This window comes from Staurois parvus, unplaced genomic scaffold (genome assembly GCF_062004578.1).
Source record: "Staurois parvus isolate SC_StPar_1 unplaced genomic scaffold, SC_StPar_1.0 ptg001462l, whole genome shotgun sequence".
Classification (NCBI taxonomy): Eukaryota; Metazoa; Chordata; class Amphibia; order Anura; family Ranidae; genus Staurois; species Staurois parvus.
The window spans coordinates 989,487-1,003,145 of NW_028319258.1; the positions used below are offsets into that span (position 1 = coordinate 989,487).

At 51.2% G+C, this 13,659-nt stretch overlaps 1 protein-coding gene across 1 annotated transcript; it reads right to left on the reverse strand.

The window, feature by feature from the left end:
• Window positions 1-3,529: 3,529 nt before the first annotated feature.
• LOC149435847 (vitamin K epoxide reductase complex subunit 1-like protein 1) lies at window positions 3,530-11,357 on the reverse strand. Its single transcript, XM_089662387.1, has 3 exons — window positions 11,155-11,357; window positions 7,768-7,877; window positions 3,530-4,108 (listed from the first exon to the last, which is right to left on the reverse strand). Exons 1-3 carry the CDS (start codon window positions 11,319-11,321, stop codon window positions 3,876-3,878), a joined length of 510 nt encoding a protein of 169 aa, XP_089518513.1. The 5' UTR covers window positions 11,322-11,357; the 3' UTR covers window positions 3,530-3,875.
• Between the last annotated feature and the right edge of the window lie 2,302 nt (window positions 11,358-13,659).

A 13,659-nucleotide genomic window follows, 5' to 3' on the forward strand; every position in this document is an offset into this window, starting at 1 on the left:
ATTGGCCTGGACTGGAAGGGGGTGAAAGTGTCCGGACTGGAAGGGGGTGAAAGTGTCCGGACTGGGAGGGGGTGAAAGTGTCCGGACTGGGAGGGGGTGAAAGTGTCCGGACTGGAAGGGGGGTGAAAGTGTCCGGACTGGGAGGGGGTGAAAGTGTCCGGACTGGAAGGGGGGGAAAGTATCCAGACTGGGAGGGGGTGAAAGTGTCCGGACTGGGAGGGGGTGAAAGTGTCCGGACTGGAAGGGGGGGAAAGTATCCAGACTGGGAGGGGGTGAAAGTGTCCAGACTGGGAGGGGGTGAAAGTGTCCGGACTGGAAGGGGGGGGGGAAAGTGTCCGGACTGGAAGGGGGGGAAAGTGTCCGGACTGGGAGGGGGTGAAAGTGTCCGGACTGGAGGTGGTTAAAGTGATATTAAAGGTTCCATTTTTTTTTCTCATTAAAATAACAAACATGTCATACTTGCTCTGTGTAATGGTTTGGCACAGAGCAGTCTTGATTCTCTTTTCGGGTCCCCTGCCAGTGCGCCTAGCTCCCCCCCTCCACGCCAAGTGTCCCCATAGAAAGCCACTTCCTATGGGGGCATTGGTACAGGCTCGTTCCTGAGCCGGGTTGTTTGCATCTATTCAAAAAGAACACAGCCTGGCTCAGCCCCCTGCTCACAGGTGTTGACAACCAATGGCTCCTGCTGGTCTCAGCCGAGCAGATGAGAGCTGGGAAGGGGGAGAAGAGCTGCTTTAGAAGTGTCCAGCGCTAGACCGAGATTGGGCTCAGGTAAGTAGGTAGGGGGGCTGCGAGGGTGGTAGGAAACTCTTCATTTGTATTTAACCTACAGGTAAGCATATAATAAAGTGTACATGTAGGTTAAATGAATATCTTCCAAACTCGCCCCATTTAGGAGATATTCTAGTAAGCAGAAGCTTGACGGCTTGTGCAGTGACATCACCGGCACATGCGTGTTAAAGGAAAGGCATACCCATGCCGTTCCTTCAGGGCTCTGTGCTGCAGTCTGCAAGACCGGAAAGAAGATGGGTAGAGATGGAAGCCTCTGCAGTAGTGACAGCGCACCGCTGGGGGGCTTCGTTTTAAGGTATTTCATGGTGTGCCAGTTTGCTGTGCATACTGGATGGGCGCCAAGAAAGAAAAATTACCGTAAGTAGTCGATACCATTTTGCCGGTGCCAACACGGCCCATAATACCACACGTATGCTACCATGGGCTGGCACCATGAAAGAAAAATTACTTATTAATATATTATTATTTGATACAATTTTTAATACAATTTTCAATTTTAAGAGCATCCATTGTTTGTGGGAGGTGACCAGCTTCAAGGCTGCAGATTCCAAAAAAAAAGGTCTAGGGGGTATAATGTGTATATTGTATCTCTTCTCACTATACACACATATATACACACACACAGTTATGGCCAAAAATCTTGCCCCCCCCCCTGCATTTCTGTCAGATAACGCACCGCTTCACCCAGAAAATTGCTGCGATGATAAATGTTTCAGCATTCTTGTGTCTTTTGCTTTTGTTTGTATTGGTATGACACGAAAAAGTGGAGAAACAAAAAAGCCAAATGACACATTCCACACAAAACCCCAAAAATGGACTGGACAAAATTATTGACACCCTCTTTAATATTTGGTAGCATGCTCCTTGAAAAAAATAACTGCAATCAATGGTTTACTGTAACCATTAATTAATTTCTTCCACCTCTCTACTGGAATTTTGGATCGCTCTTCTTTCTCCAACTGCGCCAGGTCTCTTAGATTGGAAGGGTTCCTTTTCCCAAGTGCTGTTCTGAGATCTCTCCACAGGAGCTCTATGGGATGGAGATCTGGGCTTATTGGTGGCCAGTTCAGTCCTCTCCAGAGCTTTGTGTGAAACATTTTCTGGGGGCTTTTTGACGTGTGTTGGGTCATTGTCCTGCTGGATGACCCATGACCTCTGACGGAGACCCAACTTTCTGACACTGGGCCCTACATTGCACCCCGGAATTCTTTGGTAGTCTTCAGATTTCATAATGCCATGCACACGGTCAAGACATGTAGTGCTTGAAGCAGCAAAGCAACCCCAAACCATCAGTGACCCCCCACCATCTGTGACTGGAAGGACTGGATTCTTTTCCTTAAAGGTCTCATTGCTTTTTCTGAAAACAGTAAAATGATGAGCTTTACCAGAAAGTTGGAATTTTGTTTCGTGTGTCTACAGCACATTCTCCCAAAAGGATTTTGGCTTCCTCGGGTAAGATTTGTCAAAATCCAATCTGGATTTTTTATGTTTCTGTGTCAGCGGTGGGGTCCTCCTAGGTCTCCTCCCATATTTCTGTGTCACCAGTGGGGTCCTCCTACCATATTTCTGTGTCAGCAGTGGGGTCCTCCTGGGTCTCCTACCATATTTCTGTGTCAGCAGTGGGGTCCTCCTACCATATTTCTGTGTCAGCAGTGAGGTCCTCCTGGGTCTCCCACCATATTTCTGTGTCAGCAGTGGGGTCCTCCTGGGTCTCCTACCATAGTGTCCCTTTTCCTTAAGATGGTGATGTATAGTGCGAGCCGACACAGTTGCACCCTATGCCTGAAGGTCAGCTTGAATTTGTATGGAAGTTGATGGAGGTTCTTTATCTACCATTCGGACGATCCCTCATTGCAATCTTTGATAGATTTCTCTCTTTCGTTCACGTCCAGGGAGATTAGCTACAGTGCCATGGGCTATAAACTTCTTGACAATGTTGTGCACAGAGGACACAGGAACATTAAGATCTGTTAATGTTAATTGATACAGGTAGGTTTAATTACAAATTACAGGACCAGCACAAACTTGGAATGCAATTATTTCTTACAATTTTGGGCAGGTACAAATAATTTTGTCCACTCCATTTTTGGAGTTTTGCATGGAATGTGTCAGATTTGGCTTTTGGTTTCTCCACCTTTTTTGGGTCATACCAATACAAAGAACAGAAATAAACATGAGAATGCCGAAACATTTGTAATTGCAACAATTTTCATTCAAATGCAGGGTGCCAATATTTTTGGCCATGACTGTATATACGTGTGTGTATATATATAATATATATATATATATATCTCCTATACCTGTTACCAAGTGGTAGTTTGCATAAAGAACAAGAAATTCCGTAGGTAGGAAAAGGCCCAAAAACTAGGTAAGGACTTCCAGAGTTAGCTCTGTAAGGGCGTGTTCAAACCAACAGACATGTTTCACGGTGCCATAACAACACTCGTGTGCATTGGCCAAGCAACCTTTGGTGCATCACAGTGCTTTTTTCCCCAACTTTATTTAAACGACACGTTACATTTGTTATAAAGCACTCTGTTACGATGGCAATGCACACCGATGTAGCACAATGGTCTGAACAGTCCCTATGCATGGCAAGGCTGTTTGACTTTGCTTTTGGAACTGTGTTTGGCAACCCTGCCAATAAGTGCAAAATTTTGGGTGCGGCTACCCCTGTAATAAAAATCATTGTGTCAGACTTTTGTATTCTGATGTAGACAAAGGAAGGAAGACATAATGTAAAACAACCAATTTATTGGAAGACAACGCAAGGCTCGGAATGGTCGAGGTACAGGATATCCCTTTTCTCTGAAGGCACCTAGCGGCAAAAATGATCCACAGACAAGTTTGCTCATTGGCTTCAATCTTCCCAAAATTTCACCGTCATCCCTAGAAAGGTCCTTGTATCTGGCGGAACATTTCAGATGGATCCGCTCTAGTCGTCCTGAACCATGATTAAACGGCTAAGAAACCTTTTAAAAAAAAATTTGATTTCTATAAAAATTGTAATACTGTTAATTAAAAATTCCTGAGTGTGTCAATGCAGACATAATGCAGAAAGCCATCACGAAGGCCACGCCCTGTTAGTGCGTCTTGCGCTTGTTCTTCTTCTTCTTCTGAGGCTTGGCGGTGAGGTAGCGCAGTCGCACCGCGTTCAGCAGCAGCAGGGAGAAGTTTAGGACATATGTCGTGATGCAGATGACGCAGAAGTCCTCCAGGATGTAGAAGAGGACGTAGGCCAGGTAGAGGGAGCCGGCAATGGACACCAGTGATGTCACTAGGAGGGTGGCAGCCGCGGCCACTGAAGACACAAATCCTGAAGAGGGGAAAAAAAGTATTAGCAGCAAGCAAGAGTAAAGGATCCTCTCTTGTATTGAATTCTCTGATTTCACTGCACACTGTGAGTTTCTCACAATGTGTATTAGAAGCTTAAGCAAGTCAAGTAGAGCCCACCTCATTTCCTGGCCGTAGGATTTCCAGCATCATTTATACATTCCTCCCCAGCTTGACTGTCCCTGGACCGCCCCGTTCATTCCTTGGATTTCAGATCTATCAATCATGGAGGCTCAGTATCAGCTGTGGGCGGTCTGCATGCAAATACAGCCTGCCTAGGAACACCCACTGCTCTACACTGACACCCACCCATCAAAGTTTTTTGATATTTTAACTCCTCCAGAAATATATTATTAATTCCCCTGATGAAGCCACGTGACCAGTGGCGTAACGCGTAGGGGAGGGGCTTTGACGTCACGGCGCTCGATGGTACCATACGAACACCAGTGGGCAATTTTAGGATTTTCACCTGTGAAAAGGTTCTGGAGGACACATTTTGTGCACAAAGCGGTCTTAACAGAGTAAATGTGAGTGCATTACTTTTATTAATAAAAAACTGTTTTTAAAGGGTAATACAATATGATTTGATTTATTCCTCTATAATAACCACCCTGGAAGGGGAGCCCATCGGTTGAGTGGAGGAGGACCCCAAGCAGCAGGATACCATCCCATCCATACTTTGGCCCATTTAAATATATATATCTGGGCAAGAACAGGATGGGCTCTTGTAGACATTGACTGGCCAAGAACAGGATGGGCTCTTGTAGACGCTGACTGGCCAAGAACAGGATAGGCTCTTGTAGACGCTGACTGGCCAAGAACAGGATGAGCTCTTGTAGACATTGACTGGCCAAGAACAAAATGGGCTCTTGTAGACAATGACTGGCCAAGAACAGGATGAGCTCTTGTAGACATTGACTGGCCAAGAACAGGATGGGCTCTTGTAGACATTGACTGGACAAGAACAGGACGGGCTCTTGTAGACGCTGACTGGCCAAGAACTAGATGGGCTCTTGTAGACGCTGACTGGCCAAGAACTAGATGGGCTCTTGTAGACGCTGACTGGCCAAGAACAGGACGGGCTCTTGTAGACGCTGACTGGCCAAGAACAGGACGGGCTCTTGTAGACGCTGACTGGCCAAGAACAGGACGGGCTCTTGTAGACGCTGACTGGCCAAGAACAGGACGGGCTCTTGTAGACGCTGACTGGCCAAGAACAGGACGGGCTCTTGTAGACGCTGACTGGCCAAGAACAGGACGGGCTCTTGTAGACGCTGACTGGCCAAGAACAGGACGGGCTCTTGTAGACGCTGACTGGCCAAGAACAGGACGGGCTCTTGTAGACGCTGACTGGCCAAGAACTAGATGGGCTCTTGTAGACGCTGACTGGCCAAGAACTAGATGGGCTCTTGTAGACACTGACTGGCCAAGAACAGGAGGGTCTCTTGTAGACAATGACTGGCCAAGAACAGGATGGGCTCTTGTAGACAATGACTGGCCAAGAACAGGATGGGCTCTTGTAGACAATGACTGGCCAAGAACAGGATGGGCTCTTGTAGACAATGACTGGCCAAGAACAGGATGGGCTCTTGTAGACAATGACTGGCCAAGAACAGGATGGGCTCTTGTAGACATTGACTGGCCAAGAACAGGATGGGCTCTTGTAGACATTGACTGGCCAACAACAGGATGGGCTCTTGTAGACGCTGACTGGCCAAGAACTAGATGGGCTCTTGTAGACGCTGACTGGCCAAGAACTAGATGGGCTCTTGTAGACACTGACTGGCCAAGAACAGGAGGGTCTCTTGTAGACAATGACTGGCCAAGAACAGGATGGGCTCTTGTAGACAATGACTGGCCAAGAACAGGATGGGCTCTTGTAGACAATGACTGGCCAAGAACAGGATGGGCTCTTGTAGACAATGACTGGCCAAGAACAGGATGGGCTCTTGTAGACATTGACTGGCCAAGAACAGGATGGGCTCTTGTAGACATTGACTGGCCAAGAACAGGATGGGCTCTTGTAGTCAATGACTGGCCAAGAACAGGATGGGCTCTTGTAGACATTGACTGGCCAAGAACAGGACGGGCTCTTGTAGACGCTGACTGGCCAAGAACAGGATGGGCTCTTGTAGATGCTGACTGGCCAAGAACTATATGGGCTCTTGTAGACGCTGACTGGCCAAGAACAAGATGGGCTCTTGTAGACGCTGACTGGCCAAGAACAGGATGGGCTCTTGTAGACGCTGACTGGCCAAGAACAGGATGGGCTCTTGTAGACATTGACTGGCCAAGAACAGGATGGGCTCTTGTACACGCTGACTGGCCAAGAACAGGACGGGCTCTTGTAGACGCTGACTGGCCAAGAACAGGACGGGCTCTTGTAGACGCTGACTGGCCAAGAACAGGACGGGCTCTTGTAGACGCTGACTGGCCAAGAACAGGACGGGCTCTTGTAGACGCTGACTGGCCAAGAACAGGACGGGCTCTTGTAGACGCTGACTGGCCAAGAACAGGACGGGCTCTTGTAGACGCTGACTGGCCAAGAACAGGATGGGCTCTTGTAGACATTGACTGGCCAAGAACAGGATGGGCTCTTGTACACGCTGACTGGCCAATAACAGGATGGGCTCTTGTAGATGCTGACTGGCCAAGAACTATATGGGCTCTTGTAGACGCTGACTGGCCAAGAACAAGATGGGCTCTTGTAGACGCTGACTGGCCAAGAACAGGATGGGCTCTTGTAGACGCTGACTGGCCAAGAACAGGATGGGCTCTTGTAGACGCTGACTGGCCAAGAACAGGATGGGCTCTTGTAGACATTGACTGGCCAAGAACAGGATGGGCTCTTGTAGACGCTGACTGGCCAAGAACAGGATGGGCTCTTGTAGACGCTGACTGGCCAAGAACAGGATGGGCTCTTGTAGACGCTGTCTGGCCAAGAACAGGATGGGCTCTTGTAGACATTGACTGGGCAAGAACAGGATGGGCTCTTGTAGACACTGACTGGCCAAGAACAGGATGGGTTATTGTAGATGTTGATTGTTTAAGAACAGGATGGTTACCAAACATCTACACATTTCCTGGAGAATGGATTAGGTCCCTGTGCTACCTGTGTGGACATAAATGGTGGCTAATGTCCTGACACTCATTAGAACTGAAGGAATATTTTGGACAAACTACGAAACATCCTCAATATTACAAAACAAGTCCAGTTGAACGTGACCTACTCCCACTAGACGATGGGCAGGATTGGTTACCAACTGTCCCCAATTGTTTGCCAATTATTTGTTTTCTTTCAGTGCAGCTCTACGTACAAACAGAACAGATTGTGTATTTGTGGTTGAATGACGAAGGTTGTAGGATCTCGGTCTGGAGTCTCAATAAAGCTTTCCCATCTAGAATGTGGTGGTATAGGAGGATTATCTGATATATGAAACACAACTATTGATCCCGAGTTATACATGACAACGCCCTCCTGACTGTACTTATTAGAACACATTTTGGCGTGCAGTTTCCTTCTTGATGTCATGATCTACAGCTCAGGAGCAGGTAAGAAGCCTGGATGAAGGTTGGGTCAGGGTATGCCTGTAGAATAATGATAGGGCGCGCTGTGTTCTCATCGGATTCCCCAACACTCACCAAGCGCTATCTGCAGGATGTAGAATAAGATTCCAAACACGCTATTGGGCTGATTGAGGAGACTCTGTGCTCCCAAAATACCTTCAACCAATCCGAAGCCACGACCCCACCTGGAAGAGATGGGAAAAAGATTTTATATAAAGCCGACAATAACAGCACAAAATCATAAATTATTACACATCCTACACGTCCTCTACGGAGCGCACACCCGGCCCAGGGGTGGTCTCTACGGAAGGGCGCGTGCCTCAGGGGTGGTCTCTACGGAAGGGCGCGTGCCTCAGGGGTGGTCTCTACGGAAGGGCGCGTGCCTCAGGGGTGGTCTCTACGGAAGGGCGCGTGCCTCAGGGGTGGTCTCTACGGAAGGGCGCGTGCCTCAGGGGTGGACTCTACGGAAGGGCGCGTGCCTCAGGGGTGGTCTCTACGGAAGGGCGCGTGCCTCAGGGGTGGTCTCTACGGAAGGGCGCGTGCCTCAGGGGTGGTCTCTACGGAAGGGCGCGTGCCTCAGGGGTGGTCTCTACGGAAGGGCGCGTGCCTCAGGGGTGGTCTCTACGGAAGGGCGCGTGCCTCAGGGGTGGTCTCTACGGAAGGGCGCGTGCCTCAGGGGTGGTCTCTACGGAAGGGCGCGTGCCTCAGGGGTGGTCTCTACGGAAGGGCGCGTGCCTCAGGGGTGGTCTCTACGGAAGGGCGCGTGCCCATCCCATGGGTGAGCCCTGGTATGATCTCTATGGGTCGCGAACCCACCCAAGGGGTGGTCTCTATGGAGCTCATGGATCTCCATATAGTACAGATCACATACACACACTGACCTGGAGGTGATCCCCAAACAATTATTCCTATACACCGACCTGGAGGTGATCCCTATACACCGACCTGGAGGTGATCCCTATACCCTGATCCCTATACACCGACCTGGAGGTGATCCCTATACCCTGATCCCTATACACCGACCTGGAGGTGATCCCTATACCCTGATCCCTATACACCGACCTGGAGTTGATCCCTATACACCGATCTGGAGGTGATCCCCATACACCGATCCCTATTCCCTGACCTGGAGGTGATCCCCAAACAATTATCCCTATACACCGACCTGGAGGTGATCCCTATACACCGACCTGGAGGTGATCCCTATACCCTGATCCCTATACACCGACCTGGAGGTGATCCCTATACCCTGATCCCTATACACCGACCTGGAGGTGATCCCTATACCCTGATCCCTATGCACCGACCTGGAGTTGATCCCTATACACCGATCTGGAGGTGATCCCCATACACCGATCCCTATACCCTGACCTGGAGGTGATCCCCAAACAATTATCCCTATACACCGACCTGGAGGTGATCCCTATACACCGACCTGGAGGTGATCCCTATACACCGATCCCTATACACCGACCTGGAGGTGATCCCTATACACCGATCCCTATACACCGACCTGGAGGTGATCCCTATACACCGATCCCTATACACCGACCTGGAGGTGATCCCTATACACCGATCTGGAGGTGATTTCTATACCCTGATCCCTATACACCAACCTGGAGGTGATCCCTATACCCCAATCTGGAGGTGATCCCCATACACCGATCCCTATACATCGACCTGGAGGTGATCCCTATACGCCGACCTGGAGGTGATCCCTATACGCCGACCTGGAGGTGATCCCTACACCCCGACCTGGAGGTGATCCCTATACCCCGACCTGGAGGTGATCCCTATACCCCGACCTGGAGGTGATCCCTATACCCCGACCCCTATACACAGACCTGGAGGTGATCCCTATACACAGACCTGGAGGTGATCCCTATACACAGACCTGGAGGTGATCCCTATACACAGACCTGGAGGTGATCCCTATACACAGACCTGGAGGTGATCCCTATACACAGACCTGGAGGTGATCCCTATACACAGACCTGGAGGTGATCCCTATACACAGACCTGGAGGTGATCCCTATACCCCGACCTGGAGGTGATCCCTATACACAGACCTGGAGGTGATCCCTATACACCGACCTGGAGGTGATCCCTATACACCGACCTGGAGGTGATCCCTATACCCCGATCCCTATACACAGACCTGGAGGTGATCCCTATACACCGACCTGGAGGTGATCCCTATACCCCGATCCCTATACACAGACCTGGAGGTGATCCCTATACACAGACCTGGAGGTGATCCCTATACACCGATCCCTATACCCCGACCTGGAGGTGATCCTTATACGCCGACCTGGAGGTGATCCCTATACGCCGACCTGGAGGTGATCCCTATACGCCGACCTGGAGGTGATCCCTATACGCCGACCTGGAGGTGATCCCTATACGCCGACCTGGAGGTGATCCCTATACGCCGACCTGGAGGTGATCCCTATACGCCGACCTGGAGGTGATCCCTATACGCCGACCTGGAGGTGATCCCTATACCCCGACCTGGAGGTGATCCCTATACCCCGACCTGGAGGTGATCCCTATACCCCGACCTGGAGGTGATCCCTATACCCCGATCCCTATACACAGACCTGGAGGTGATCCCTATACACAGACCTGGAGGTGATCCCTATACCCCGATCCCTATACACAGACCTGGAGGTGATCCCTATACACAGACCTGGAGGTGATCCCTATACACCGATCCCTATACCCCGACCTGGAGGTGATCCCTATACGCCGACCTGGAGGTGATCCCTATACGCCGACCTGGAGGTGATCCCTATACCCCGACCTGGAGGTGATCCCTATACCCCGACCTGGAGGTGATCCCTATACCCCGACCTGGAGGTGATCCCTATACCCCGATCCCTATACACAGACCTGGAGGTGATCCCTATACACAGACCTGGAGGTGATCCCTATACCCCGATCCCTATACACAGACCTGGAGGTGATCCCTATACACAGACCTGGAGGTGATCCCTATACCCCGACCTGGAGGTGATCCCTATACCCCGACCTGGAGGTGATCCCTATACCCCGACCTGGAGGTGATCCCTATACCCCGACCTGGAGGTGATCCCTATACCCCGACCTGGAGGTGATCCCTATACACTGATCCCTATACACAGACCTGGAGGTGATCCCTATACACCGACCTGGAGGTGATCCCCATACACCGATCCCTATACACCGACCTGGAGGTGATCCCTATACACCGACCTGGAGGTGATCCCTATACACAGACCTGGAGGTGATCCCTATACCCCGACCTGGAGGTGATCCCTATACCCCGACCTGGAGGTGATCCCTATACACAGACCTGGAGGTGATCCCTATACCCCGACCTGGAGGTGATCCCTATACCCCGATCCCTATACACAGACCTGGAGGTGATCCCTATACCCCGACCTGGAGGTGATCCCTATACACTGATCCCTATACACCGACCTGGAGGTGAAGACCTTGGAGCAGCTGATGTCGGGGTTGATGTCACACAGGGCGGTGTATTCCGGGTCTCTCTCCCGGGAAGTCTCCACATGGTAGGCGTACACCGACAGCCCGATCCCGGTCACACACAGCGCTGCCCTCACCGCCCGCTCCCAGCCCGGCTCCATCCTCCTCCGATCACCGCTGACGTGTCCCGCCTGTCCGGCCCCGCCCACCTACTACATGACTGGAGGAGGAGGAGGAAGAGGCGGGGACAAGGGAGGAGCGCAGAGACCGTGTGTGCAAGTTTCACCTACAGGGGGCGGGGCCGATCCGACACTGCATTGTATCCATGACAGGGGGCGGGGCAGAGACTGCAGCCAATCCATTGTCTCCGTCCCTGGATGCGGCGAGCACTGCAGACGATACAGAGAATCACATTCATACAATGTATCCGTACAGAGGGAGGAGAACAATGGGGGAGGAGAACAATGGGGGAGGAGTACAATGGGGGAGGAGTACAATGTATGCCTCGCAGACTGACAACTCATGGGGCCCCCGGGCAATAGGGGATCATGGGGCCCCTGTGTCCTTGCCCAAATTCAAAAAAGCCTATGAAAAAGGTACCAGGGGCATCTCATGGGGCCCCCTACTGACCCCTGCCCTCGGGCAGTGACCGGGTTTCCAAATGGTCAGTCCGCCCCTGGTCCAGACTAATCAGGAACGTGTCAGTAAGATCGGTCAGTGAAGCCGTACGCATTGTCCTGACCATTCCCAGATCCCTTCATATTATCTGTCAGGGATTCTTCCATCAAACTGCCACCCTAGAGCTGCCCATACACTGTACAATCTCCCATAGATCTGCTCTATAGTACGAGGACCCGCCTGGTGTGATTCATAGTTAATGGTGGATCTATAGGAGATCGTACAATCAGATTGTATAGATCAGAGGGAGGCAACCTTAACCTCTTCGCGCCGGTGCCTCCAGGCCCTTTAAGCGTTTCAGAAGCCAGGAGGCTGGCAGGGTTTTAGGGTCATGTGACCGCCGGCACGGTGGTCACATGATCGGAAAAGGTCCCGATCGAAAGGGGAAATCGGGACCTTTCCGTAAGCCGTGGCCATACGCGCTGGGAGCGCTCAGGGCGCACGCTCTCAGGACATATGTATTTTCTAAATGCACGCAAATATGCGGCCGTTCGGCGTCAAGGGGTTAAAGAGGTGGAGATCTGCCTGAACACCACGGGAGAAATCCGAGATCTCCGGGCGCAGAGTCGCCTCCTTACACCAGATTTAACCTCCCTGGCGGTAACCCCGCGCTACACTCGGGCTTACCATGCGGCGTTGCTCAGGGAGTCCCTGCAGCGCTTACCTTGTCCTGCGCTCCTGCGATGTGTCCCCTGCAGCGTCCCCGGCCATCTCCTCCGGCCGATGTCGGCATCCAGCTTCTGTGTTCCGGTCCCTGTGACGTCGGGACGTACGGGCGCCGGCGGCGGCAGGAAATTTGATAATTTTAAAAAATTTCATTTTTTTCAAAAAAAAATTTACATAGCAAAACATTGCTGTTTCAACCCATTTCACATACATTTTGTCCCGAGTGCTTTGTCCGGCGCTCTGCCTGCAGAGAGGGGCAGTGGGACAAAAGGGGGTGGGGGGGGAGTACAACAGGTGGGAGCAGTGGGTAAGGAGGGGGGCAGTGTCACTCGGATTACACACACCTTGCGAAGCACCAGTCCTCCCAGATGTCACCTGTCTGGCTCCTCCAGATGGTGTCAGTGGAGAGGACCTGGTGCCAAGAGGGGTAGCTGAGCCTGTGTCCCATCTCCACCAGAATAACAGCAGCAGCTGCAACGCAGAGTGGGGGGTTCCTCCACCATGATCTCCTCGTCTTCCTCCTCCCCACGGGGCCCCCTGCCAGCACCCCCTGGCCTGACCAACACTGCACAGCCCGGCGCACACTGCCATTGTCTGTCTGACCGCAGGCCCAAACCGCTCCCTGCACACACTTGGGATCCTCCCACCACTCCACCCTCTGCATCATGGCAGGCCCACTCCAACAGCAGCCGCCCCTCGTTAATGATGGGCCTGGTTGGGGCCTGCACCCCCTACATGTGTATAGGCTGTCCCCCTCCCGATGGTGGCCCTGACCATGACATAACCTATGACATTCAAACCTCAGCCTGCAAATGTATTTGAAGTATGAATGTTATCACAGAAAAAGGAAAAAGTGTATGGAATAGCCCAGTGGTGGACCATTTGCAGATCAAGAGGTGTCTACTGGAAGACATTGGTCATGTTTGTGTCTGGAACAAAAGGTCACAACCTCCAATTTTGGAGCAGTCTTTGAAAGTAGAGTGTTATTAAAGAAAAAGAAAGAATAAAAGTAAAAAATGAAAAGTGTGGGTGGGGATGTATCTCAGTGTCAGAGCAACTGACTAAAGATCGAAGGTCCACCAAGAGGTCCACATTTCTAATTCTGGTGCAAGACATTGTAGGGGCCACGGCTGTGTTGGAAGCGAGGCTTCAAAA

Bases quoted from the DNA above. Each gene is read 5' to 3' on its own strand.
- LOC149435847 (XM_089662387.1), bottom strand. From the start codon at position 11,321: ATGGAGCCGGGCTGGGAGCGGGCGGTGAGGGCAGCGCTGTGTGTGACC. The intron at 7,878-11,154 runs GTCGGTGTATAG...CATCTCTTCCAG, and splicing joins TCCAAGGTCTTCACCTCCAG to GTGGGGTCGTGGCTTCGGAT. The intron at 4,109-7,767 runs GTGAGTGTTGGG...TCCCCTCTTCAG, and splicing joins CATCCTGCAGATAGCGCTTG to GATTTGTGTCTTCAGTGGCC.